The sequence below is a fragment of the Prionailurus bengalensis genome, chromosome C1, assembly GCF_016509475.1.
Source record: "Prionailurus bengalensis isolate Pbe53 chromosome C1, Fcat_Pben_1.1_paternal_pri, whole genome shotgun sequence".
NCBI lineage: Eukaryota > Metazoa > Chordata > Mammalia > Carnivora > Felidae > Prionailurus > Prionailurus bengalensis.
The window spans coordinates 9,432,414-9,456,700 of NC_057345.1; the positions used below are offsets into that span (position 1 = coordinate 9,432,414).

At 43.6% G+C, this 24,287-nt stretch overlaps 1 protein-coding gene across 1 annotated transcript; it reads left to right on the top strand.

Annotated features, from left to right (window-relative positions):
* The first annotated feature begins 9,249 nt into the window (after positions 1-9,249).
* CFAP107 (cilia and flagella associated protein 107) lies at positions 9,250-22,531 on the top strand. The gene is made up of 4 exons (XM_043573794.1): positions 9,250-9,782; positions 17,429-17,542; positions 20,815-20,992; positions 22,156-22,531. Exons 1-4 carry the CDS (start codon positions 9,669-9,671, stop codon positions 22,335-22,337), a joined length of 588 nt encoding a protein of 195 aa, XP_043429729.1. The 5' UTR covers positions 9,250-9,668; the 3' UTR covers positions 22,338-22,531.
* The last annotated feature ends 1,756 nt before the right edge of the window (positions 22,532-24,287 follow it).

A 24,287-nucleotide genomic window follows, 5' to 3' on the forward strand; every position in this document is an offset into this window, starting at 1 on the left:
ACAAGTGGTCCCCACAGTCTCGGTGGCTTATAATAGCAAAGGTCTATTTCTTGCTCCCATCACACGTTGCATGGCCTTCATAGGTTGGCTGGGGCTCCGCTCCACATTTGTTTACTCCAGGATCCAGGCTGATGGGACAGCCTCTCTCTGATATGTCTCCAGTCTTGTGGCAGAGGAGAAAAGAACACGGCAAATCACACACTGACTCCTCAAGCTTCCATTCTCCTTTCATTGGCCAGAGCAAGTCTGACATTGATAGCACAGAGAAGCATCATCCTCCCCAGAGAGGGGCAGCAGATATTTTTTTTTGGACAGTATTACAGCTTACCATGCCCTCAATCATAATATTTCCATTTTACCTTTAAAATTTAACCTGGGGCGCCTGGGTGGCGCAGTCAGTTAAGCGTCCAACTTCAGCCAGGTCACGATCTCGCAGTCCCGCGTCGGGCTCTGGGCTGATGGCTCGGAGCCTGGAGCCTGTTTCCGATTCTGTGTCTCCCTCTCTCTCTGCCTCTCCCCCGTTCATGCTCTGTCTCTCTCTGTCCCAAAAATAAATAAAAAATAAATAAAAATAAAATAAAATAAAATTTAACTTTACATTATGTAAGTGATAGACAAAGATATTATCTTAAAAAAATTTTTTTAATGTTTTTAAGTTTATTTTTGAGAGAGAGACAGGGCATGAGTGGGGGAGGGGCAGAGAAAGAGGAAGACACAGAATCCCAAGCGAGCTCCAGGCTCTGAGCCATCAGCACAGAGCCCGATGCGGGGCTCGAACTCATGAACCGAGAGATCATGACCTGAGCCGAAGTCGGAAGCTCAACCGACTGAGCCACCCAGGCACTCCAAAGATATTATCTTTTTAAATAAAACCTTCAAATACCAGAGATAAGGCTAAAATCCTTTTTGACCGCCCTCCCTTAAATCTATCCCCTTTTATCTGGATGTATCCACTGTTACCTTTTCTGGTTGGGGGTGGTCTTTCAACTCTTTAAAACCTCTTTCTATGGTTTTACATACACAGATATGTACCCATGGAAAATATGAAGCATTATTTTGTGGGATGTTTTGCTAGATATTAGTACATAAAAGATATTCTGTACATGTTGTTACATTTGAGTGTTTTTCAATGATATACCAGAAATCTATCCTAGTAAACAATACAGATTTACCTTACTCTTTCTAGCTACTGCATAAAAATATTCCCCAGTGTGGCTATATTATAGTTCTTAGCCATTCCCAACTAGTGGGAATTCCCAATGTTTGGTCTCTTTCCGGTTTTTCACAAATAAATCCGTAGTGAATGTGTCTGCATACACCCCCCCCCCCACTTTTGCACATGTGATTCTGTGATAGATTCAAGAAGGAGAAGTGTTGACTGGGCATATTTTACCTGACGGTGAATGTTACCAAAATGCCTGCCCCATTCCCTTTTTCTCAGCAGATCTCAACTGGGAGGGAAATAGATCATAACCACCCATCCCAAAGACAAAAAAAAAAAAAAAAAAAAAAAAAAAAATTAATTGGCTTGACAAGCAGTAGGGTGCGACCAAGTTGGCATGGCATGCCTGTATTTTAAGTTCCTTAATTCAAATGAACCTCTATGAGAATCAGCTGAGGAGTCAAGGGAAGGTTGCAATATAATCGGTCTCTTGCCTCCAACATCTTTGCATCTCGTCTAAGAAAACAATGGATGTCTGAATCAGAAGATTGGCTCCTCATTCCCATGGTTGCCATGGTTTGCTCTGTTCCCCAGCAAGTCTGCCCCAACACTGTAGCTGGCTGTCTTGCAAATTGCTGCACAAAGTTGAATCAGATAAGTCAGTGCCTGGGGTTCAGTTTCAAAGCATTTCTAGTCATAGGGAAAAGCCCTCAATTTCCCAATTTCCCAAATTATGATTCTCTAATGTAGGGAAAGGAATGGATTTTGCCACCAACATAAACTGGGTTTAGGCACAAACAGAAGAAGGGGTTGAATATTTATCTACCCCTTATATGTGACAAACATCTCATGAAGTGTTTTACAGGTGACATTACACTGAATTCTCATAATCTCATAATGCACATGATATTTCCTCCCAATTTATAGATTAGGAAACCAAGGTTGACTTGGGCAATCTTCAAGTTGATGCCAAATGTGTCTGAGTTCCAAATCTACCACCCACCACCATTCCATTGCCTGTGAAATAACCCGAAGCAAATTGGCCATCTTTTAAGCAGTGTTTCTAGGCCATGCTGGACAAGGAGAGGAGAAGTCAATCTATGATCCCTCTGTCAGGTTTCACGTTCTCTGGAAAGCCAAGCAGGGTTTGATCCTTCTGTGAGCTTGCAGAGTATGCTGTATTTCCTCTAACAATACCTCTAGCACACAGTATTGGGGTCATGCAATGACCAAAATGTCTGCCCCTGGATGAAAGTGATCCCCAATTTCTAATGTCCACAGGGGACTGGAAAAGCAAATGGCAATAATCTCTGCAGGAGGATGAGTCATCCTAGACCTACATTATTTTTGCAAGTAATTTTTCATGTACCAGGTACATGAGAAAAGAAAAGCTAGCAAAAAGAAGCCACAGAAATAACAGTTTAAGTTAGGCGCCAGTCAGGGTTCCTGAGTTGCTCAGTTGGTTAAGCGCCCAACTTTGGCTCAGGTCATGATCTCATGGTTCGTATGTTCGAGCCTCCCATTGGGCTCTTTGCTAATACTGTGGAACCTGCTTTGGATTCTCTCTCCCTCTCTCTCTGCACCTTTCCCACTCACACACACACACACACTCTCTCTCTCTCTCTCTCTTCCAAAATAAATAAACTTTAAAAAATTAAACAAAACAAAATAAAATAGAAAAAAGAGTCACACGCTGTAAAATAGTTCTGCTTACATTCTCCAAGGAGATAAAAATCTGTATAAATATATTTATAAGTATAATTTATATAAATAAAACAAGTAAATCTATATGTAAGTCTATAAATATAATTCATAAATTTAAAATTTAATCTATAAATCCATAGATTTGAAAATTTGGAAGGCAAAAAGTGCTAATTTAAAAATTCAGGGGCACCTGGGTGGCTCAGTCAGTTAAGCGACCAACTACAGCTCAGGTCATGATCTCACAGTTCGTGGGTTTGAGACCCACGTTGGGCTCTGTGCTGACAGTTCAGAGCCTGGAGCCCGTTTCGGATTCTGTGTGTGTGTCTCTCTCTGCCCCTCCCCAATTCACGCTCTCTCTCTGAAATAAATAAACATTAAAAAACATTTAAAAACTCAAAAGGTAGAAAAATTAAAAATTGGAACTATAAAACACGACGTACATATAAATTGAATAGAAATTTTAGAAGTGAAAAATGCAACAAATCAAACTAAAAATCCAGTGGGTGGGCTTAATTGTACACTTGATAGAGGATGTGTGAGCTGGAATACAGGTCAGAAGAAACTATTCAGAATCAGGCACAGAGAGACAAAAGGGTAGAAAACACAGAGGAGGGGACGAGAGGCATTGAAAATTCAGTGAGAAGGTATAGCAAATATGTACTTGGTGGTCCAGAAAGCAAGGAGAAAGAAAGGAGGCAGAAACAATATTTGAACATATGGTGGCTAAGAATTTCCTAAAGTGGTTGAAAGATTAGCATTAAAAAGTACTTTATAGGGGCGCCTGGCTGTCTCAGTCAGTGGAGTCAGCAACTCTTGATTTCAGGGTTGTGGGTTCAAGCCTCATGTTGAGTGTGGAGATTATTTAAAAATAATATCTTTAAAAAATTGTGTAGTTTTCAATGTATTTGTTATCTTTATATATTTTTTATATCATTGGGGCAAAATTTCTAAAATATAAAATAATCATATGGTAGAGATGATCAATATTGCCTTGTTTGGGCTCTTTGAAAACACGGAGAAAATTGATAAGCATCTGATGAGACCAATGAAGAGAAGGGGGGCACAAATAGAAAATACTTGGAATAAAAAGAGACTTCAGTACAGATCCTAGAGATATTAAAAAGATAATAAGAGGAAATTATGAGCAACATATACTAAAAATTTGAAAATTTGGATGCAATGTGTGAATTCCCAGAAAAATACAGTTTACCAAACTGACACCCACAAAAAAAGACAAAATATGATTCATTTTATAATAAAAGATATTGAATCAAAACAAACTGAAACAAAATGTAAATCTCCTGGCCCAGATGCCTTGATTTACTTAATATTAAGGGGAAAATGAACTTAATCCTACATAAATTGACCTAGAGAATATGAAAAGCAGGTAAACTCTTTCTGTGAGGCTTACCTAGTAATAAAATTCCACAAGGAGAGTGGAAATGAACATGACAGGCTATGAGAATCTTACTCATGGGTATAAATATTTTTTTAATGTTTATTTAGTTTTGAGAGTGAAAGAGAGAGAGAGAAAGAGAGAGAGAGAGAGAGAGAGAGAGAGAGAGAGAGAGAAAGCAGGAGTTAGGGAGGGACAGAGAGAGAGAGAATACCAAGCAGGCTCTGTGCTATCAGCTCAGAGCCCGATGCAGGGCTCAATCTCATGAACTGGGGAATGGTGACCTGAGACGAAATTAAGAGTTGGACGCTTAACCCGACTGAGCCACCCAGGAGCCTCTAGATACAAATATTTCTAAAAAGTATTTAGCAAACTAAATCCATCAATACATACAAAGGATAATATATCATGACCAAGTTGGGTTTATTCTAGAAATGCAGGATCAGTTTAACATTGGAGAATTTGTTCATATCACAAACTCAATATAATTTGTGATACTTAATACATTCAATGAAAGAAACTGTGATTATCTTCATAGATGCAAAAAATTAAGCACTTATTTATGGGGGAAAAACCTGTCAGCTATTTAGAAGAGAAGAAAATGTCTTTAACCTAATAAATGGCATTCACAAAATCTACGTATAGCAAACATCGTACTTAATGGTGAAACACAGAACTTTCCCCCTTGGTATCAGAAACAGGAAAAGAGTTGTTCCCTAACATTTTTACTTAACATTGTACTAGTGGTCCTAGGCAATGCAAAAAGACAAGGATAAACCAATAGGGATTGAAAGTGAGGAAATAAAATCGTTATTATTTTCAGATGCTGTGATCTTACATGTGGATTCTCAAGGAATCTACAAAAAAAAAAAAAACCCTAGTAGAATTAATAAGAGTTAACAAGGTTGATGGATATAAAGTTATCATCTGTAAAAAAAATCAACTGCATTTTAATATGTAGGCAAGAATCAGAAAGTGAAGTGAAAATAATCCATTTAAGTAGCATAAAATGTAAAATACATAGGAACAGACAATATCAAGAGAGAAAAGATAACACATTGAATATGAGAAAATATTTGTAGATCATGTATCTGATGAGGAATTAATATCAAAAATATACAAAGAATTCCTCCAACTCAACCACACACACACAAAAGCAAAAGCAAAAAAAAAAAAAAAACACTCTCAAACAACCCATTTAAAAAATGGGCAAATGACTGGAAAAGATATTTTTCTAATAATTAAGGAGGGCACTTGTTGGGATTAGCACCAGGTGTCGTATATAAGTGATGAGTCACTGGGTTCTGCTTCTAAAATTGATACCACCTTGTATGTAAATTAACGTGAATTTAAATAAACTAAAAATAAATAAATAAATTGTACCCACAAAACTAAAAAAAAAAAAAAAAAAGATGATGCACAAATGGCCAATAAGCACATGGAAAGACGTTCTACATCATTAGTCGTTACGGAAATGCAAATCAAAGTCATGATGAGATGTCACCTCACGCCCATTAAGATGGGTTATTAATAAAAATGAAAAATAACAAGGGTTGGCAAGGATGTGGAGAAATTCAGAACACCTATGCATTGCCGGTGGGGAAGTAAAATGGTGTGAGCACTGGGGGGAAACGGTTTTGTGTTGCCAATTCCATCCCTAGGTATTTCAAAAGGTTGAAAGGGGAAAAACTCAAGCAGATACCTACACACCAATGGTCACAGCAGCATTATTCCCAATAGCCAAAAGGTGGAAACAATCCAAATGCCCATCAACAGACAAATGGATAAACAATGTGTGGTCTACACATATAATGGAATATTATTATTCAACCATTATTCATTCTGAAAAAGGACAGAGTGAAATTCTGACACATGCTATAACATAGACGAACCTTGCAAACATTAGGCTAAGTGAAATAAGCAAGACCAAACCAACCTGAACCAAAGCAAACCAACAAACCAAAACCAAAAAACAAACAAAAACCCTATATGGTTTCCCTTATATGAGGTACCCGGAACAGGCAAATCGATAGAGACAGAAAGTAGAACAGGGTCTGGGGGAAGTAAGAATGGGGCATTATTGTTTTGATGGGTACAGAGTTTCTGTTTAGGATGGTGAAAAATTTCTGGAGTGTGGAGTGATGGAAACACACACTCATACATACTGATGGGGGGGAATATAAATCGACATTTTGGAAAACAGTTCAGCACTATCTAGCAAAGTTGAAGACACACATACTCTATGACCCAACAATTCCACTGCTAGGTGTATCTATGTATCCTAGAGTGGAGGTTTCCAAAGCAAGATCCTCAAGCTTCCTTCAGGAGACCTGCAAGGTCAAAACTATTTTGTTACTAATGCTAAGATGTTATTCACTCCTTTCCACAATGTCGGCATTGGCACTTGGGCTGTAGAAGCAGTGGTGGCTAAAGCAGTTGGTGCCCGATGCGTGAATCAAGGCAGGGGCATCAGTGGTGATCGCGGTCGTGTTCTCCATCACCACACACTTTGCAGTGAGATAACTAATAACGATCCCAATGCTAGTTTCCCTTAAGGATGTCCTTGATGAAGAAGTAAAAATTACTAACTTTGTTAAATCTTGACCTTTGAGCGGTAATCTTTCTAACACGCCATGTGATGAAACAGAAAGTAGGTATGAGTTAAGCTCTGTTGTTGCGCACCCAAGAATGATGTTCTCTTGAAAAAGAGCGCTGTGTGCAATTGCTGGAATTGTGAGCAGAATTAGGTAGACTTTTTTTTTTTAATTAAATACGATTGTTACTTGAAAACATGATGGGTGGACAAACTGTGAATATTCAAATTGGAACACTTGGCAGATGTTTTCTTAAAAGTGAACGAAGTAGGAGTGCCTGGGTGGCTCAGTCAGGTAAGTGCCCAGTTCTTGATTTCAGCTCAGGTCATGATCTCGCGGTTTGTGATTTCAAGCCCCGCCATCAGGCTCTGCACTATCAGTGCACTATCAGGCTGCTTGGAGTTCTCTCCCTCTCTCTCTGCCCCTCCCCTGCTCGTGCTCTCTCTCTCTCTCTCTCTCTCTCTCTCTCTCTCTGTCTCAAAATAAATAAATTAAAAAAAAAAGAACAAAATAAGTCTGACACTTCAGGGAAAACAGTGGACATTAGCTGTTGCCAATGACAACAGTTTAGCTTTCAAGCTAAAATTAGAATTTTGGAGAACTTGTATCCATCACTGTAAACTTGTCAACTTCCTAACACTTAAATGCTCTTCTGATGAGATCACTAGTGATATTTAAGATCCTACAGATTTTTAAGATATCGTATAATAAGTCAACATTTGAAAGATCTGGACAGCTCAGGTATTCAAATGACACCATGATGTAACAAAATCACATAACTGGAAGGTCTCCTCAAAGCATGAAATCAACAAGTAGATTTTAATGTAACAAAGTTCAAAGAGTTGCCTGAACAGGTTCAGATTCCACCTTGTAACTAACCTTTAAGAAACTACCGCTCACTGAGTTTTCCTGTAGTATCGAAGAATATCCACAATTAATTGCAAAGTCTATTAAAATACCTCTCTCTCTTCTAACTACATATCTATGTGACATTAGATGTTCTCCTTTACACAGGACAATATATCATAACAGATGGAATTTTTTTTGAAATCAATAAATAATAGTCAATATATTTATATTAATCCACTGAGTTTGCCCGTTCTGTGGTACAAATGTTCCCACCATGACTGATGTGGAGCTGCCGATGTGATTTTACAGAATATGGTGTTGGGAAGAGATGGGCACAGTTGGCTCTCATGCACTGCCATGATCTGGCTCCAGATCACCAATACAATTCATATTTTATTTTATTTTATTTTATTAGTTCTTTTAGTTTAAATTTTTTTTTTATTTTAGAGAGAGAAAGAGAGCGTGAGTGGGAGAGAGGCAGAGGAAGAGAGAGAGAGAGAGAGAGAGAGAGAGAGAATCTTAAGCAGGTTCCATGCTCAACACAGAGCCCGACATGGGGCTCAAACCCACAACCCTGGGATCACAACTGGAGCCAAAATCAAGAAGTTGAACGCCTAACTGACTGAGCCACCCACATGTCCCTCAATCCACATTTTCAAAAGTCCCTTTGGGTCCTCAATAATTTTTAAGAAACTAGAAATTTGAGAAGTACAGCTCTAGAGAAATGGCTGTATCTGGGCACCAGGAGACACATACTAGATCCAAAATAGTCATAGTAACCACAGCTATATGCAACATGAATGAATCTTAAAAACATTAACCATATTGAGGAAAGGAAACCAGACTCAAATGAATACATGCTCTACGGTTGCATTTATATCAAGTCCACAAATGGGCAAGGCTAAGCATTAGTGTTTAGGAACACACCCTTTGGTGCTCAGCCTATTTAAAAAAAAAAAAAAAAAAGCAAGGAAGTGACAACTGCAGGAGTCAGGTGGTAGAGGGAGGAGGCACGTGTGGCCTCCACGTGTGGTTTCTAGACTCCTTTGCTTAGTGAATAAACAAAATAATAGTCTTTCTCCCATCGGACTGGGTTCTGTGGGGATGGGACCCTGGTCTAGTCACTGATGCATTTATAGCCGCAGCTCAGTGCCCAAGATGTAGCATGTGGTCAGTGAGAGGATTATGGGATGAATGAGGACTAACCAAATGAACCATACAGCATCAGTTTGAGCACAAAGATAGGATTCTCTGTGGAAACTCCTTGGGCAAAGGGGCAGACAGGCACTGAGTGGAGCCCAAGGGTCTAGGCCTGAATCAGACTGGATTTAAATCCCAGCTCTCCCACACGTGGGACTTTCAACAGCTACTTGGTCTCTCTTTGCTTCACTGTTCTCATCTATAAAATGGGTGTAACGATGGATGGCACCTGCTTCAAAGGGCTGCCATGAGGATCAAATGGGTGAATGCATGCAGATATCTCAGAGTGGGCCTCACACATCAGTACTCATTATGTAGCGATAGAGTGCGACCATCTCAACTCACCCTTGTAAAGAGTGTCTTAAAGATGATGCCTCTCACAGGGTCACAGCACGAACACCAAGCCCTTCTGGCTCCTGCATTTGTGGTGGTTATTGCTGGTTTGATTTGCTTTTATGAGGTCAGTTTTGCTCCTGAAGAATCAGCTTCTCCCTTCAGGAGAGTATTTATACACAATCTATCACCATGGAGACAGTCAACAGTAGGGAATCCAAGATCACATCACCTCTCCCCTGGAGGCAGAAAGCAGACTCTCAGGCCCATCTATTTTGTGAAGTTGGCAGGGTGTCATCTCTATCCACTCAGAAGAGTGGCTGGGACGATAAGAGAGAAAGACACCCTACACTCAGCAACTTCATAACATCTACTCACCCCTAAAGCCTGAAACTGTCTCAAGTCTAAAGACTCGGGGCAAGCACTTACCATGCAGTTTTTGACTGCAGTAAGTCCACAGTCATTCTCTACCCCAGGCTGGAAGGTGGAGACCAAGTATTCAACCCGAGTGCTCACTGGAAACTGGGTGGAAGAGAGGAGGAAGGTAAGGAAAGGGAGAGAGTGGACAGAGGGCTTGGGGGATGGACTGGCAGGCAGAGGTAGGAGTGAGGTCATTACTATTTCCAAATTAGGGGCCATAGATAGTTACATCTTAAGAATGGGGCATTAGGGTCTCTGTGCTCTTCGGAGAGGAGTTACATTCAAGTAATCAGCAAGGTCCCTGGTATAGCTTGAAAACACGATAGTACAGGTATGAATATAGCTGTGCCTTACGGCATTATTTTCAGTGGAGTGTTTCTAGGCATCTGGTGCTCCTGTCTCTAATTCCTCTGCATCTTGACCTGAAGAACATCCGTTCTCCCTGGCCTGGCCCTTCCCAGAGTGTGGTACTTGCCAAAGAAGGCTTGCCACTCTTCTACATCGATGTCCAGGGATGGGCTGCTGCTCTGTGGCACCTGTTTCACAACCTTGCCCGGCCTGTGCGTTTCAGTTTTTCTTTTATTTTTTTAAAATTTTTTAATTTTTTAATTTATTTTTGAGACAGAGAGAGACAGACCATGAGCAGGGGAGGGGAAGAGAGAGAGGGAGACACAGAATCTGAAGCAGGCTCCAGGCTCTGAGCTGTCAGCACAGAGCCTGACGCAGGACTCGAACTCACAAACCACGAGATCATGACCTGAGCCGAAGTCGGACGCTCAACCGACTGAGCCACCCAGGCGCCCCTCAGTTTTTATTTTCAAAACAGAACGAATGGGCTCTTGGTGTTCCTGTGTATTTTAAGGCCACAACAAAAATACTTTGCTTGAATTGGCCTACTTGAAATTAAATATCTTCATTAGTGGCAGTCAAGACTGAGCCACTTAAATGTCTGCAGAGACATGTAGACATCCTCATTTCTTCTTGGGAAATGAGCAAAGAAAAGAGAGTGAAATACAATTGGAGGCTTTGGTTTAAGTGTGGAGAAGGTTGGTGGTGACTTCTGAGAATTGGTAAAGGCTGTTTTCGGGGAGAACATTGGAATTCACCAGCCCTCTGGCTAGATGTGGTCTATGGCCATTGTTAGCTCTGATTTCACTTGGCCTTATTTGGGGAGTAAGGGTGTGTGTAAGAGAAGTTCCAAGGGCAAGAAGAACTGGCTGAGCAATCCTCCAGGCTCTTGTGGGTGAGGTAGTATCCAGGAATACTATGGGTTGGTCCTATACTTAGAAGAGATTGCATAAAGAGAGCAGAGTTGGAGTGATATCAGAAACTTGGTAGACGAGAAGCTCCAGATCCTTATTCTCCCATGGAAACACTTAAGAAACAACTATGGCCTGTCTAAAACAACTATACAAGAGCTCTGGGAAATAAAGGTCCACAGTGAACAAAAAAGGCCCAGTTTAGAAAAAGTCACGTTCAAAATTGTAGGAAATTCTAAGGTATTTTTAGTTGCTTTTTTCCCCCATTCTCTCCTTAGACAGCATAGTTCAGTTTCAGAGAAGCAGTGGCTTAGCGGCCATTCCCCCTCCCTTGAGCCCAGAGAGAGTAGAGGCACATTTTTTTTTTTTCTGCAAAGAGGAAAAGAGGGCTAAAATTTTTATTTTTTATTTTTTTACTTTTTGGACATCAAACTTTTTATTTTTATTTTTTTAATGTAGTTTATTGTCAAGTTAGCTAACATACAGTGTATGCAGTGTGCTCTTGGTTTCAGGGGTAGATTCCCGTGATTCATCGCTTCCATACAACACCCAGTGCTCATCCCAACAAGTGCCCTTCTCAATGCCCATCACCCATTTTCCCCTCTCCCCCACTGCCCCCCATCCACCCTCAGTTTGTTCTCTGTATTTAAGAGTCTCTTATGGTTTGCCTCCCCGTCTGTTTGAAACTATTTTTTCCCCTTCCCTTCTGCCATGGTCTTCTGTTAAGTTTCTCAAGTTCCACATATGAATGGAAATATATGGTATCTGTCTTTCTCTCACTGACTTATTTCACTTGGCACAATACCCTACAGTTCAATCCACGTTGTTGCAAATGAGAGGATTTCATTCTTTCTCGTTGCCAAGTAGTATTCCATTGTGTATATAAACCACATCTTCTTTATCCATTCGTCAGTTGATGAACATCTGAGCTCTTTCCGTACTTTGGCTATTGAATGGGGTAATGTTTTAATCTGTCTGGAGGCTGCCTAAAGAACTGGTCTCTGTTTTTCTTGACTCAGAGCTCAGATGGGGAAAAGTGTCATAGTTCATGTTTCAGGCCAAGAAAGGCTGTTGAAAGCAGACTAGTTACAGTGAGCAAAAGTTGCCAGGGGACTATAAACCAGTGAAGGTCTGAGGCCTGAGATTACAGGTAGAGGAATACAACGGAACATAAAGGGCCTTGAGAAGAAGCAGGGGAGACACTCTTTGGGAAATTAGGGCATTTTAAAGTAGCTGTGAATACAGACTAAATACAAAGGTACACACACACACACACACACACACACACATACACGGGCCCAGGCAAGATGCATGCTCAGAAAACTCCTGAGAACTTAAGCCTTCCTTCATATCAGGCTGATTCCAAGCCTCAGAACATACCCTGTTAATTAGTGGAGATCTTCCCTTAAATGGAGCCAGTTTGCAAAGACTATGAGAGGGGGCTGTTTTTACAAATGTCCATGTTCGACAAAAAATTACAGGACATACAAAGGAATAGTCAAATATGGCCCACTGAAGGGAAGAAAACCAAGTGGGGAAAACTGCCCTGGGGAAAGACAGACATCAGAAGGACTAAACAAAAACTTAAAAAGTCTTAAATATGCTTAAAGAGCTTAAAGAAGACATGAACAAAGAACTAAAGGAAATCAGGAAAATGATATATGAACAAAATAAGAATATCAGTAAAAAATAGAAATTATAAAAAGAAATCAAATAGAAATTATGCAGCTGAAAAATTCAATAACTACATTGAAAAAATTCACTAGAGGTGTTTGGAGAACTTGAAGAGAGATCATTTGAAATTCTTGAGTCTGAGAAGACCAAAAAAAAAAAAAAAAAAAAAAAAAAAAGAAAGAAAGAAATGTGAACAGAGTCTAAGGACTTATGAGACACCATTATGCAGACCTTATGCAGACCAGTATACACATTATGGGAGAAAAAAGAGAAGGGAGTAGAGAGAGTATATGAAGAAACAATGGCTGAAAAATTCCTAAATTTGAAGAAAAGATATGGGTCTACAAATCCAGGAAGCTCAGTGAATTCCAAAAAGATACATCCAAAGAGACCCACACAAAGACATATTATACTCAACCTGTTGAAAGTCAAAGACAAAGAGAGAATTTTGAAAGCAGCAAAATCAAAATGACTCATCACTGTACAAAGATGCTTTTATGAGATTATCTGTAGATTTCTCAGCAGAAACCATGTAGTCCAGAAAGGGGTGGGGTGATATATTTAAAGTGCTAAAAAAAAAAAATCCACAAAACTTATCAACTGAGAATACTATAGCTACCAAAACTGTCCTTCAGAAATGAAGGAGAGGGGCGCCTGGGTGGCGCAGTCGGTTAAGCATCCGACTTCAGCCAGGTCACGATCTCGCGGTCCGGGAGTTCGAGCCCCACGTCAGGCTCTGGGCTGATGGCTCGGAGCCTGGAGCCTGTTTCCGATTCTGTGTCTCCCTCTCTCTCTGCCCCTCCCCCGTTCATGCTCTGTCTCTCTCTGTCCCAAAAATAAATAAACGTTGAAAAAAAAAATCTTAAAAAAAAAAAAGAAATGAAGGAGAAACTAAAACAGCCCCAGATAAACCAAAGCAGAAGGAGTTCATGACCACTAGGCCTGCCCTGTAAGAAACAGAGCAATGCTAGACAGTAACTCAAAGTCATATGAAATAAAGACCTCTGGTACAGGTTAAACACATGAACAAATATAAAAAACACTATTATTGTGATTTTGGTTTGTAACTCCACTATTTTTTATGGGATTTAAAGACCAAATTCATAAAAATAATTATAAATCCATGTTAATGTGTACAAAATATATCAAGATGCCATTTATGACATCAGTAACATAAAATGGGAGATGGCAGGGCTGTACAGGAGCACAGTTTTTATGTCTGAGCTGAGTCAAGTTGGTACCAATTTAAAATAGATTATTAAAATGATTATTATAAGTTTAGGATGTTATATGCAATCTCTATGATAACTACAAAGAAAATATCTCCAGAGTATACACAAAAGGAAACGAGAAGAAAATAAAAATGTGTCACTACAAAAAGTCAACTACACAAATGAAAGTAGTAATGGAAGAAATGAGGGACCAAAAACCCTGTAACAAAATAAATAACAAAGTAGTTAAATGAAGTCCTCCCCTGACAGTCATTACTTTAAATGTAAATAGATTAAACTTTCAACCAAAAGACATAGATTGGCAAATGGGGGAAAAAACCCAAACCTGGGATGCAAGTATATGACACACATGAGACAGTCTTTAGATCTAAGGGCATGCGTAGGTTGGAAGTGAAAAAAGATATCCATACAAATAACAATCAAAAGAGAGTGGCATGGCTATACCAACATCATAAAAAGTAGACTTTAAGTCAAAAACTGTTACAAGAACCAAATAAGGAGAGTACATATTGAAGAAAGGGTCACAAAGAAATAGAAAATTTGAATAGTTCTAGAACTAGTGAGCAAATTGATTCAGTAATAAAAACATCTCCTGGGGCGCCTAGGTGGCTCAGTTGGTTAGGTGTCCGACTCTTGATTTTGGCTCAGGTCATGATCTCATGGTTTGTGGAATTGAGCCCCGCACCGGGCTCTGTGCTGTCAGTGAGGAGCTTGCTTGGGATTCTCTCTCTCCTTCTCTCTCAAAAAATAAACAAACATTTAAAAAAATCTCCCAAATGAAAGTCCATGACTAGATGGCTTTTCTTGTGAATTCTACTCAGTATTTTACTACTATAACATAACAAAGGCCATAAATGAAAAGCCCACAGCTATCATTGTACTCAGTGGTAAATAACCCAAAAATAATTTCCTCTAAGATCAGGAATAAGACAAGGATGCCTGCTTTGCCAGTTCTATTCAACATAGTATTAAAAGTTCTAGCCAGAGCAATTAGGCAAGAAAAAGAAATAACAAGAAATTGGAAAGGAAGAAGTAAAATTATCTCTGTTTGCAGATGAGGGATCTTATATGTACCAACCTTAGAGACCACACATACAGAGACAAAACAAACAACAAAAAAACCCAGAAAAACCTGTCAAAACTAATAAATGAATTCATCAAAGTAGCAGGATACAAAAATCAAATTGCAAAAATCAGTTGCATTTCTATACACTAAAAATGAACTATCTAAAAGGGGGATTTAAAAAATTCTATTTATAATAGCATCAAAAAGAATAAAATAGTTAGGAATAAACTTAACCAAAGAAGCAAAAGACCTATACAATGAAAATTACAAAATATGACTGAAAGAAATGAAAGTTTATGCCAATAGATGGAAATACCTCCTATGTCCATGGATGGAAAGATTTAATATCATTAAGATGTCAATACCACCCCAAAATGGCTACACATGCAATACAATCCTTATGATCTTTTTTGCAGAAATTAAAAAATCCACCCTAAAATTCACTTGGAATCTCAAGAGACCATTCTCAAGAATAGTCAAAACAATCTTGAAAAGAAGTACAAAGTTGGAGGATTCACATTCTCTGATTTCAAGAATTATTACAAACTACAGTAACCAAATATTGATATATTGGCATAAAGGCAGTAATATAAACCAATGGAATAAAATAAAGAGCTTAGAAGTAAGTCCTCACATATCTGGTCAAATGATTTCAACAGGGATCATTCAATGGAGAAAAAACAGTGTTTTCAACAAATGGTGTTGGGAAAACTGCATATCCACAGGCAAGAGAATGAAGTTGGACCTTTATCTTATACCACATACAGAAATTAATTCAAAACAGATCAAAAAGTTAGATGTAAGACTTAAAATGGTAAAACTCTTAGAAGAAAACATAGGAAAACTTCATGACATTGGATTTAGCAATGATTTCTTGGATAGGACACCAAAATCATAGGTAACAAAAGAAAAAAAATAGATAAATTGGATTTCATCAAAATTGAAGTCTTTTAGGCATCAAAGAACACTATCAACAGGGGCGCCTGGGTGGCGCAGTCGGTTAAGCGTCCGACTTCAGCCAGGTCACGATCTCGCGGTCCGTGAGTTCGAGCCCCGCGTCAGGCTCTGGGCTGATGGCTCAGAGCCTGGAGCCTGTTTCCGATTCTGTGTCTCCCTCTCTCTCTGCCCCTCCCCTGTTCATGCTCTGTCTCTCTCTGTCCCAAAAATAAATAAACGTTGAAAAAAAAAATTTTTAAAGAACACTATCAACAGAGTGAAAAGGTGACCCATGGAATGGGAGAATATGTTTGCAAATATTACATATGATAAAGGATTAATATCCAAAATATATAAAGAACTCCTAAAGTTCAACAACAAAAGAGCAAACGAACAATTAAAAATGGGGAAAAAAACTGGAAAAGATATTCCTCCAAGTTATGCAAATGGCCAAAAAGCACATGAAAAGATGCTCAACATCACTGGTCATTAGGGAAAAGCAAGTCAAAACCGCGAGATACCACTTCACACCCATTAAGATGGCTAATATTGAAAAAAAAAAAAAGAAAAAGAAAATAATAAGTGTTGGTGTGGATGTAAGTGAAATCAGAACCCTTGTATATTGCTAGTGGGAATGTAAAACGGTATAGCTGCTGTGGGAGACAGAAGCTATGGCAGTTGCTAAAAACAGTACACATAGAACAACCATATCATCTAGCAACTCCAGTTCTGGGTTTATAACCATCAGAACTAAAACCAGGATCTGGAAGAGAGAGGTTCATACATTATGTGTGTAGCAGCATTATTCAAGGCAGCCCAATGGTAGGATGGGTACGCAAAAGGTAGCATATACATACAACGAAACAGTAGTCAGCCTTGAAAAGGAAGACAATCCTACCTCGAAGACACTATGCTAAGTGACATAGGCCAGGCCCCAAAGGACAAATACTGTAGGATTCCACTTGCGTGCGCTCCCCAGAGGAGTCAAATTCATAGAGACAGAAAGTAGAATGGGAGATGCCAGGGGCTGGGGAGGGAGCCATTTAATGGGTTCAGGGTTTTAGTGTGAGAAGATGATGTTCTGGAGACTGATGGTGTTAATGGCTGTACAACCATATCAGTGTACTTAATGCTCCTGAACCGTGTGCATAAAAATGGTTGAGATGGTAAATTTTGTTACGTATATTTTACCACAATCAATGTTTAAGAACTGAACCAGGAGACATAAGATAATGGGGGGAAAAAGAGTGGAACTGGGAAGAGCAAGGAAAACAAAGAAGAAGAAAAGAAGGAGCCTAGCCGGAGTGGAGAGCAGGGAGAGAGAGGACAAAGGGAACAGGTGCAGACCATGACAAGTGGTCGGGCGACCCAAGGAACAGCTTTCCTGAGGCGTGGGTCTGGGCAGTGGGGTGCCAATGGCCTGAGCATGTTCCTTTCCAAGCTCTGGGAGGGAGGGGGCAAAATGAAGCCCGGCTTGTGTAGGCTGTTGCCCTGGGGTCATGTCTATCTGCCCAGCCTCCCATAGCCCAGGAGGGGAGGGGACGCTACAGAAGCATGGGAAGGTGCATCACAGAAGTTATCCTGAGTATTTGGTCTTTTTCAGTTCACCAAAGCCATGGAGGAAACACCTCAGTCCATTTACAGAAAAGAGTATGTCCCCTTCCCGGGCCACAGACCCGACCAGATCTCCAGGTGGTATGGCAAGAGGAGAGTGGAGGTAAGTGGGGGAGGTGGGGGCCCCACACTCAGGCCTGGGATCCCCTCCAGAGCTCAGGAGACACCACCTCCTTCTAGGCTTGGTTCCCTCTGGGGACACAGGAGCAGTCTCGCGGGCATCCTCCCCCACTGGGGGCCACTGACGGCATTCACCTTTATTTACAACCCACCAAATGTCAAGCCAGTAGCATTCCCTCTGCCCTGTACCCCAGCACTTTCTTGGATCATTTTCCCCATTCCCCCACACTTTCCCAACAGGAGGTAGGCAAAGGGTAAATACTGAATTAGGTGAACATAGTGAGGAAATAGGGTGCTTGAACGGCAGTGTTTTGCATCATCTATGCCCCAACTTCCTGTTCTTTTGTATAAAATCAAGGGCCATTCTGTCCTCTCCCACTCATTGAGGGCCTATGTGCGTCATTGTGTCACAGGCCTCCGGAGCAGGAAGCAGGGCACTGCATCCTCAGGACACGTCCCCCACCATGACCCATCTAACCCTTACCTGCCTAAACTCAGGGTGGGGGCCCACAGTGAGGGGTGGACATTGTCAGATGGAAGCATTTTGGAGCTGGAAGGGATCTGAGAGGTAGTTCAGCTTAGCACCCTCCTTTTCAGATAAAAAGGTGTCCCAGGTGTGGCCAATGGTTTGTCCAAAACCGTTTGGCTGGTTGGTAAGGGACAAAGCAGGTGGCCGGTCTGTAAATCAAGCAAGAAGTATCTTCATATTCCTTTACACTATCTGCTGGAGTTGACTCTGTCTTCTGCATTTTGGGGGTCCATCTTAGTATAAATAGCAGCAAATTTTCAGCTCTGTGCTGGCACCGCTGGGCTGTGTTGGCATCTCTGGACAATCCTGGCATCTTTGGATTGCACTGACTTTCCTGGAGCACGCTGGCATCCACAGACCCTGCTGATGGTCTGGAGCTGCTGGCCTTTGCCACTAGCGTGCCAAATGCCTGTTAATGTAAGGAAGTCAAAATAAAAACCCATGATCTGGGGATCCTGGTCCCCAGTTATCAATACATAAGAAGTACTTAGGCTAGTTCTCAATACACATTAGGTGTCCTCTCTTTGGACTCATAACAAACCCTGATAAGATAAACACACACACACACACACACACACACACACAGTCTGTTTAAAATTAAGAAGCCCCCTGCCAACATATACACAAAATAGAACCAAGCAATCAGATATTCGCTTCTAAGGACTCTGTTCAAATATCTGTGTGCCAGGGACCCTGGACACAGCGTTGCTTCTGAACAGCCGTTTCAGTCCGTCAGCTGTTCTGTGGATTTCATTCTGCACCTCTCCCATCCCCCACCCCACACCTCCCCCTTCTTAGGCAAATGCTGATCTTCCTTCAAATTGACTTTGGATAGAAGGGGTTAGCATTCCCCAGGGAAAACCCCCTTCCTGTGCTTTGCCCCTAGGCAGGTGTATTAACCAAATTTTCTATGTTCTGTATTTTATTTTATTTTATTAATTTCTTAAAGTTTATTTATTTATTTTTGAGAAAGAGAAGAGAGAGTGAGTGGGGGAGGGGCAGAAAGGGAGAGAGAGAATCCCAAGCAGGCTCCCCACTGTCAGCGCAGAGCCCGATGCAGGGCTCGAACTCATGAACCGTGAGATCATGACCTGAGCCAAAACCAAGAGTCAGATGCTTAGCCAACTGAGCCACCCAGGCTCCCCCTATGTTTTGTATTTTAGATGGCTTGACATCTTAGGGGCCTTGCTGATCCTGGAGAGACTGCCTTCCCAGGGCTTGCTAATTCCTAGAGATAGTACACAACTTGCCTATAAACAAGCTTTTAGGATACAAAGCAACCAACCCAGAGCCTATATCCCAACCACCTCTTTTATCTAACGCTTCTATGCCAAGTCAATATCCTTTTGCCCCAAATCACTCCAGGGCCAGGCACCAACAAGAGTGGGCACCCCTATAGCCCAGAGCCTGCTGAAATCATTCAAACTCTGTAATCCTCAACTCAAACTTGACTATCCTGCCTCACCTGTTCCTTCCCTTGGAAACCACATGGACAACCTGGGTCATGCTCTCTCTCTTCCTCTCCTTCTGGGTGTTTCCCTAATGTGGCCCCATGTGGTGTGGCATGTCTTTCAAAACTGTTTCTTTCAAAGGCAGCTGTCTCCCTCTCTGCCACCTGACCATACCTGATCAAAACAAAAATCCTAGGTACATAATCCAGACAGCAGGGCCACACCCCAAACCAAGAGAAACTTGTGGCTGTTCTCCTTTCCCTGCCGTGATGCCTCCCCAGCACTTCCCTTGGTTCATGGGAACCCCCCCGCCTCCGCCCATGTGCCCTCCCTGGCGCTGGAAATGTACTCTGGGCACCCAGTGATACGGATCTTGGGAACCCCTGCTTAATGTCTGTGCCTCCCCCCTTGTCTCCCTTCGGCATTGTGATCTGACTTATTTATGGAACCACTGCTTGAAATATTATGTGCAGTCAGCGTTTCCAGACCATAGCAGACACAGACCTCCCTGTTTGGTCCAGACAAGAGAACAGGCATGGAAATCCACATTATCTTCCCCTGTAAATCAGCCCAGTCCTCCAAGATTCCCTTGCAGGGCCAAGAGGATTTTCTTAGGAAAAGCACTGATTCAGGCAAACGTCCCAGAATAAGGAGAACATGGCTTTCTTCTCCTTGTAAATAACCCCCACCAAAGAAATCGCTCCCCAAGTTTCCAGCTGAGGGAGCCATAAATTCTTTGCAGGAGAAGGCAATTTATGGGGCATGCTCTGATTCTTCCCATAGTAACTGATTGAAATACAAGGTGCATATGTCAGGCTCGGTATTCAACGTCTTTCTCTCGCCATGGAAATAGGCACTTGGATGGATGAGACTCGAGACAAATCAAAGGGTATAATTTCAGATCACAGGGCAGCACTGAGATGGTTCTGACTCTTCCCATTCAGCTGGATGTCCTGACTTTCATTTTAATGTGTCCCCACTGCCCATTCTAGGGATGAATTGACTTGGCATGGGTTGGGGGCCCTCATACGGAGAACGGACCGCAGCCAAGATGGAATGTGTGTGTGAAGGTGAGCTGTGTCGGGTGGGCCAGACAACCGCGTCTCCCGTTTGGTGGCCCTGAGGGCCCAGGCGGCAGACCCTCGCCGCCGGCCTGTGGAGGCCTCCTCGCCATCAGCACCACGAGCCTCGGTGGCAACAGTTTCTGCCTCCGTCCACCGCCCCGTGGATGCCTTGCTCTGACCAGTAACACACCCGCTGTGTCTGTCCTTCCAGGGGCTCCCGTACAAACACCTGCTGACGCACCACCAGGAGCCCTCACACCGCCATCTGATTAGCACATACGACGACCATTACAACCGGCATAATTACAACCCCAGCCTGCCCCCGCGTCGCACCTGGAGTGGACACAAGTTGCTGTGGCTCCCGGAGAAAGCAGACTTCCCCCTTCTTGGTATTTGTATAATTCAGGATTTCCCCCCTGTAGTGGGCTGCGAGGGGTCCACAGCCGCGTAGGGCTGAGGTGTGCCGGGCACAGGCTGAAAGACGCGCAGCGAGGGCATCACAATGACCCGAGAGCGGGAGAATCCGTTTCCCCCCAGGGCTGCTGCCTGCCCCCGCCCCCTGACACAGAGGTGACGCTGGCCGTGCACTGGAGCCCTCACCTGCATGCACCATGGAAACATGGTCACCTGAGCACAGGTGGCAGGAACAACACCGCTGCACATTCGGGTCAGGCAGCTGTGCTAAATGGGGACTGTTACTTCCCAGGGGCCCTGCCCTGCAGAAGCACCTGAGGACACAGGAGTGACACACAGGGGAGAAATTCCTGCCCTTGAGGAGTTGTCATTCCAGTGGGTCTCAGATCAGACGCCATGCATGCATAAGATACCTTAAGATCTAGTAAATACGGTAATTTTGGACAGGGATGTGCGTCATGAAGAAAACTTACAGGTAAGCAACAGAAAATGAGGCGGGTGTTTGTGAATTTCCTTCGGGTGGAATGATGCCGGATGGTCTTTCTGGGAGAGACAGCTGAGTCAAGAAGGAGGGAGCCATACAGGAGTGGGGGGGTGGGGGGAGAGCATTCCAGGCGAGGGAATGGCAAGTGAAAAGGCAGGAGTACGGGAAGACCACATCAGGGCTCGGAGGCCACAGTGAGGAGGGGGGCCGTGTCCTTCCAGCGGAACTAGGCCTTTGGAGTGATTTTTGTAAGAGAGGGCCTTGATCTGGTTTACATTTCAAGCTGCCCTCTTTCTCTGCACCCTATGTTTTGTACTCCCACCCTTCCACGCAAAGGAGCGCGGGTCCGATGGTGACCGGCGCGCCACGCCCCGTTACCCTGGGGTTTGTCCTCGACATCAGCCTTCGCACCCCTGCACTGCTCGCTTCGCCGCTGGCCTCCATCCTTAACCAGTCACGGCGCTGACTTCTCCAAGGCCCACAGACCGGCGCCTGTTCCCTCCTGAGGACACAGGGAGCCGGCCCCCCGCAAGCCCTTCTTCCCTCCGGAGCCCGGCCAGCCTCGCTCCGGGAAACCCCCAGGGCCCCCGCCGCGCTGTCCCCCGGCCAGTCTACGCCCGGTCCCGTTCACGCAGACCCCGGCTTCTCTTGCAGCTCCCCCTACCAACTATGGACTCTATGAGCAGCTGAAGCAGAGGTGGCTCACGCCCAGGGCTGCCCCGAGGGAGAGCATTTACACCTCGTCCTACCCGAGACCGCCGCTGTGTGCCATGTCCCGGCGGGAGCACGCCATCCCTGTCCCTCCCCCTCGCCTGCACCCTGTCCCGCGCTTCTGAGAACGGCCACGGGCTGTGCAGGTGGGTCCGACCGGAGCCCCAATGTGCTGTTGGACCCGCCGGGCCGCAGGTGGCTGCAGACACACCCAGAGTGCTAAATCCGGCCCGGCTGAGGCCCCTAGTTCATGGTCTGTGTCCTCCAAACCCTCAGGCTCCTTTCTTTTCCATCCCATAATTAAAGCTCTTCCAGGCAATGGAGTGGCAGCTATATGCACAACTCTGCAGAATGTTAGGACTCTTAAGTTCCTCCCCCAGCTTTTCACGTGAGGGGGAACTGAGGCCCAGAGAGGTGACGTGATTCCTGCAGGTTCTCACCGCATAGACGCCCTCCAGGAGTGTCTGGTCCATGGAGAAGGGGGTCTGACCACGAGACCCGCTGCAGAACTCCGGGGAAGGGTCGAATGTGGTTATGGGGAGGGCGGGCACCCTGCAGGAGCTGGCCATCCGTGGTGGGGGGGGAGGGGGGGAGGGGGGGTGCCCAGCACGTCGTCGTTGTCTCCCCAGGGGCTCAGAAGAAGGGAGACACACAGCATCTCCCCTCTACCTCCGAGCTCTCAAATCTTTTCCAGAGTTGAGTTTGAGGATGGGGGATTTTTTATTTATTTATGTAAAGATTTTTTTTTAACATTTATTTATTTTTGAGAGACAGAGAGAGACAGACAGAGCACAAGCAGGGGAGAGGCGGAGAGAGAGGTCAGCACAGAGCCCGATGCTGGGCTCAAACCCATGAACCGAGAGATCATGACCTGAGCTGAAGTCAGACGCTTAACTGGCTGAGCCACCCAGGCGCTCGAGGGAATGGGGGCTTTTTCAGTGACTGTCTTGGAACAAGGATGGACCCCCTGACAGAAGGACAGGGCGCTGTCCTGGCTCAGGCACTTGGTGCTGTCCTCGCCCAGGATGGAGCCCCTAGAGGCATGTTCTGCCACTTGGCGTGGAGTCCAGCCTCTGGTTGAGAGCGGCCGGCCTCCTCTGTCCTCTCTCACTGACACGGTTGGATGGTCATAGCCTGCTTTCTCTGCATGGCCTTCCCTGCCTGATGCCTCCACCCTGATGATCTGCATTCATTACTGTAGGTGCAGTGCTCCGTGGAGAGTTGGTGCTGAATAATCCTTGGCTGGATGGATGAATGGACTGTTGTCTCTTTGGGGGCTCCTCTCTGGACCCACGCTGTACCCCACTCACCACGACCCAGTCCAGTTCCACACTTTGAGCCTCCATATAGCTGCTCTCCCCAACCCCTGTCCCCAGGGTGGACCTCCATCCAGACCCCAGCCCATCCTGATGTCCAAAGACCCCTTATTCTTCCAAGATCTTGGCTTCTCCCACCTCTTTTTTTAAAAGTCATTTGCTTATTTTTGAGAGCAAGAGAGGGAGGGGAGGAGGGGCAGAGAGAGAGGGAGAGAGAGAATCCCACGTTAGGAGCCTGACACGGAGCTCGAACCTGTGAAATTATGACCTGAGATGAAATCAAGAGTCAGGAGCTTAACTGACAGAGCCACCCAGGCCCTCTCACTTCGGACTCGGGGAACAGCGAGCCCACCTAGGATCCTTCTGCCAGCATCAGAGAGGAAGTCACTTTTCTGCTCCTCCATACTTTAGAACCCGGCCATCTGTCCATGGCGGTGCATCGATGCAATTCTGAGTCTCTGCCAGCCCATCTCACATCTGCTACGACGAACAGTTGTTTTCTCTGCTTTGGAGAAAAAGGAATGCGTAGAAGTATTTTCCGTGATGCTTTTCCTTACATTTTTGGCACCTGCTACCACATTTTAGCAAATAATCAAGAAAAAAAAAAAAAAGCTGGGGCGGGGGGGGGCGGGGAAAAACCCAAGTTAATATTTATTCTGGGTTGAAGGCCCGGGATCTGGGCCTAATTAGGTTATCTCATTGCCTTGTCACCACCACCATCTATAATACATGCCCCAATAGGGATTATAAATGTCATTT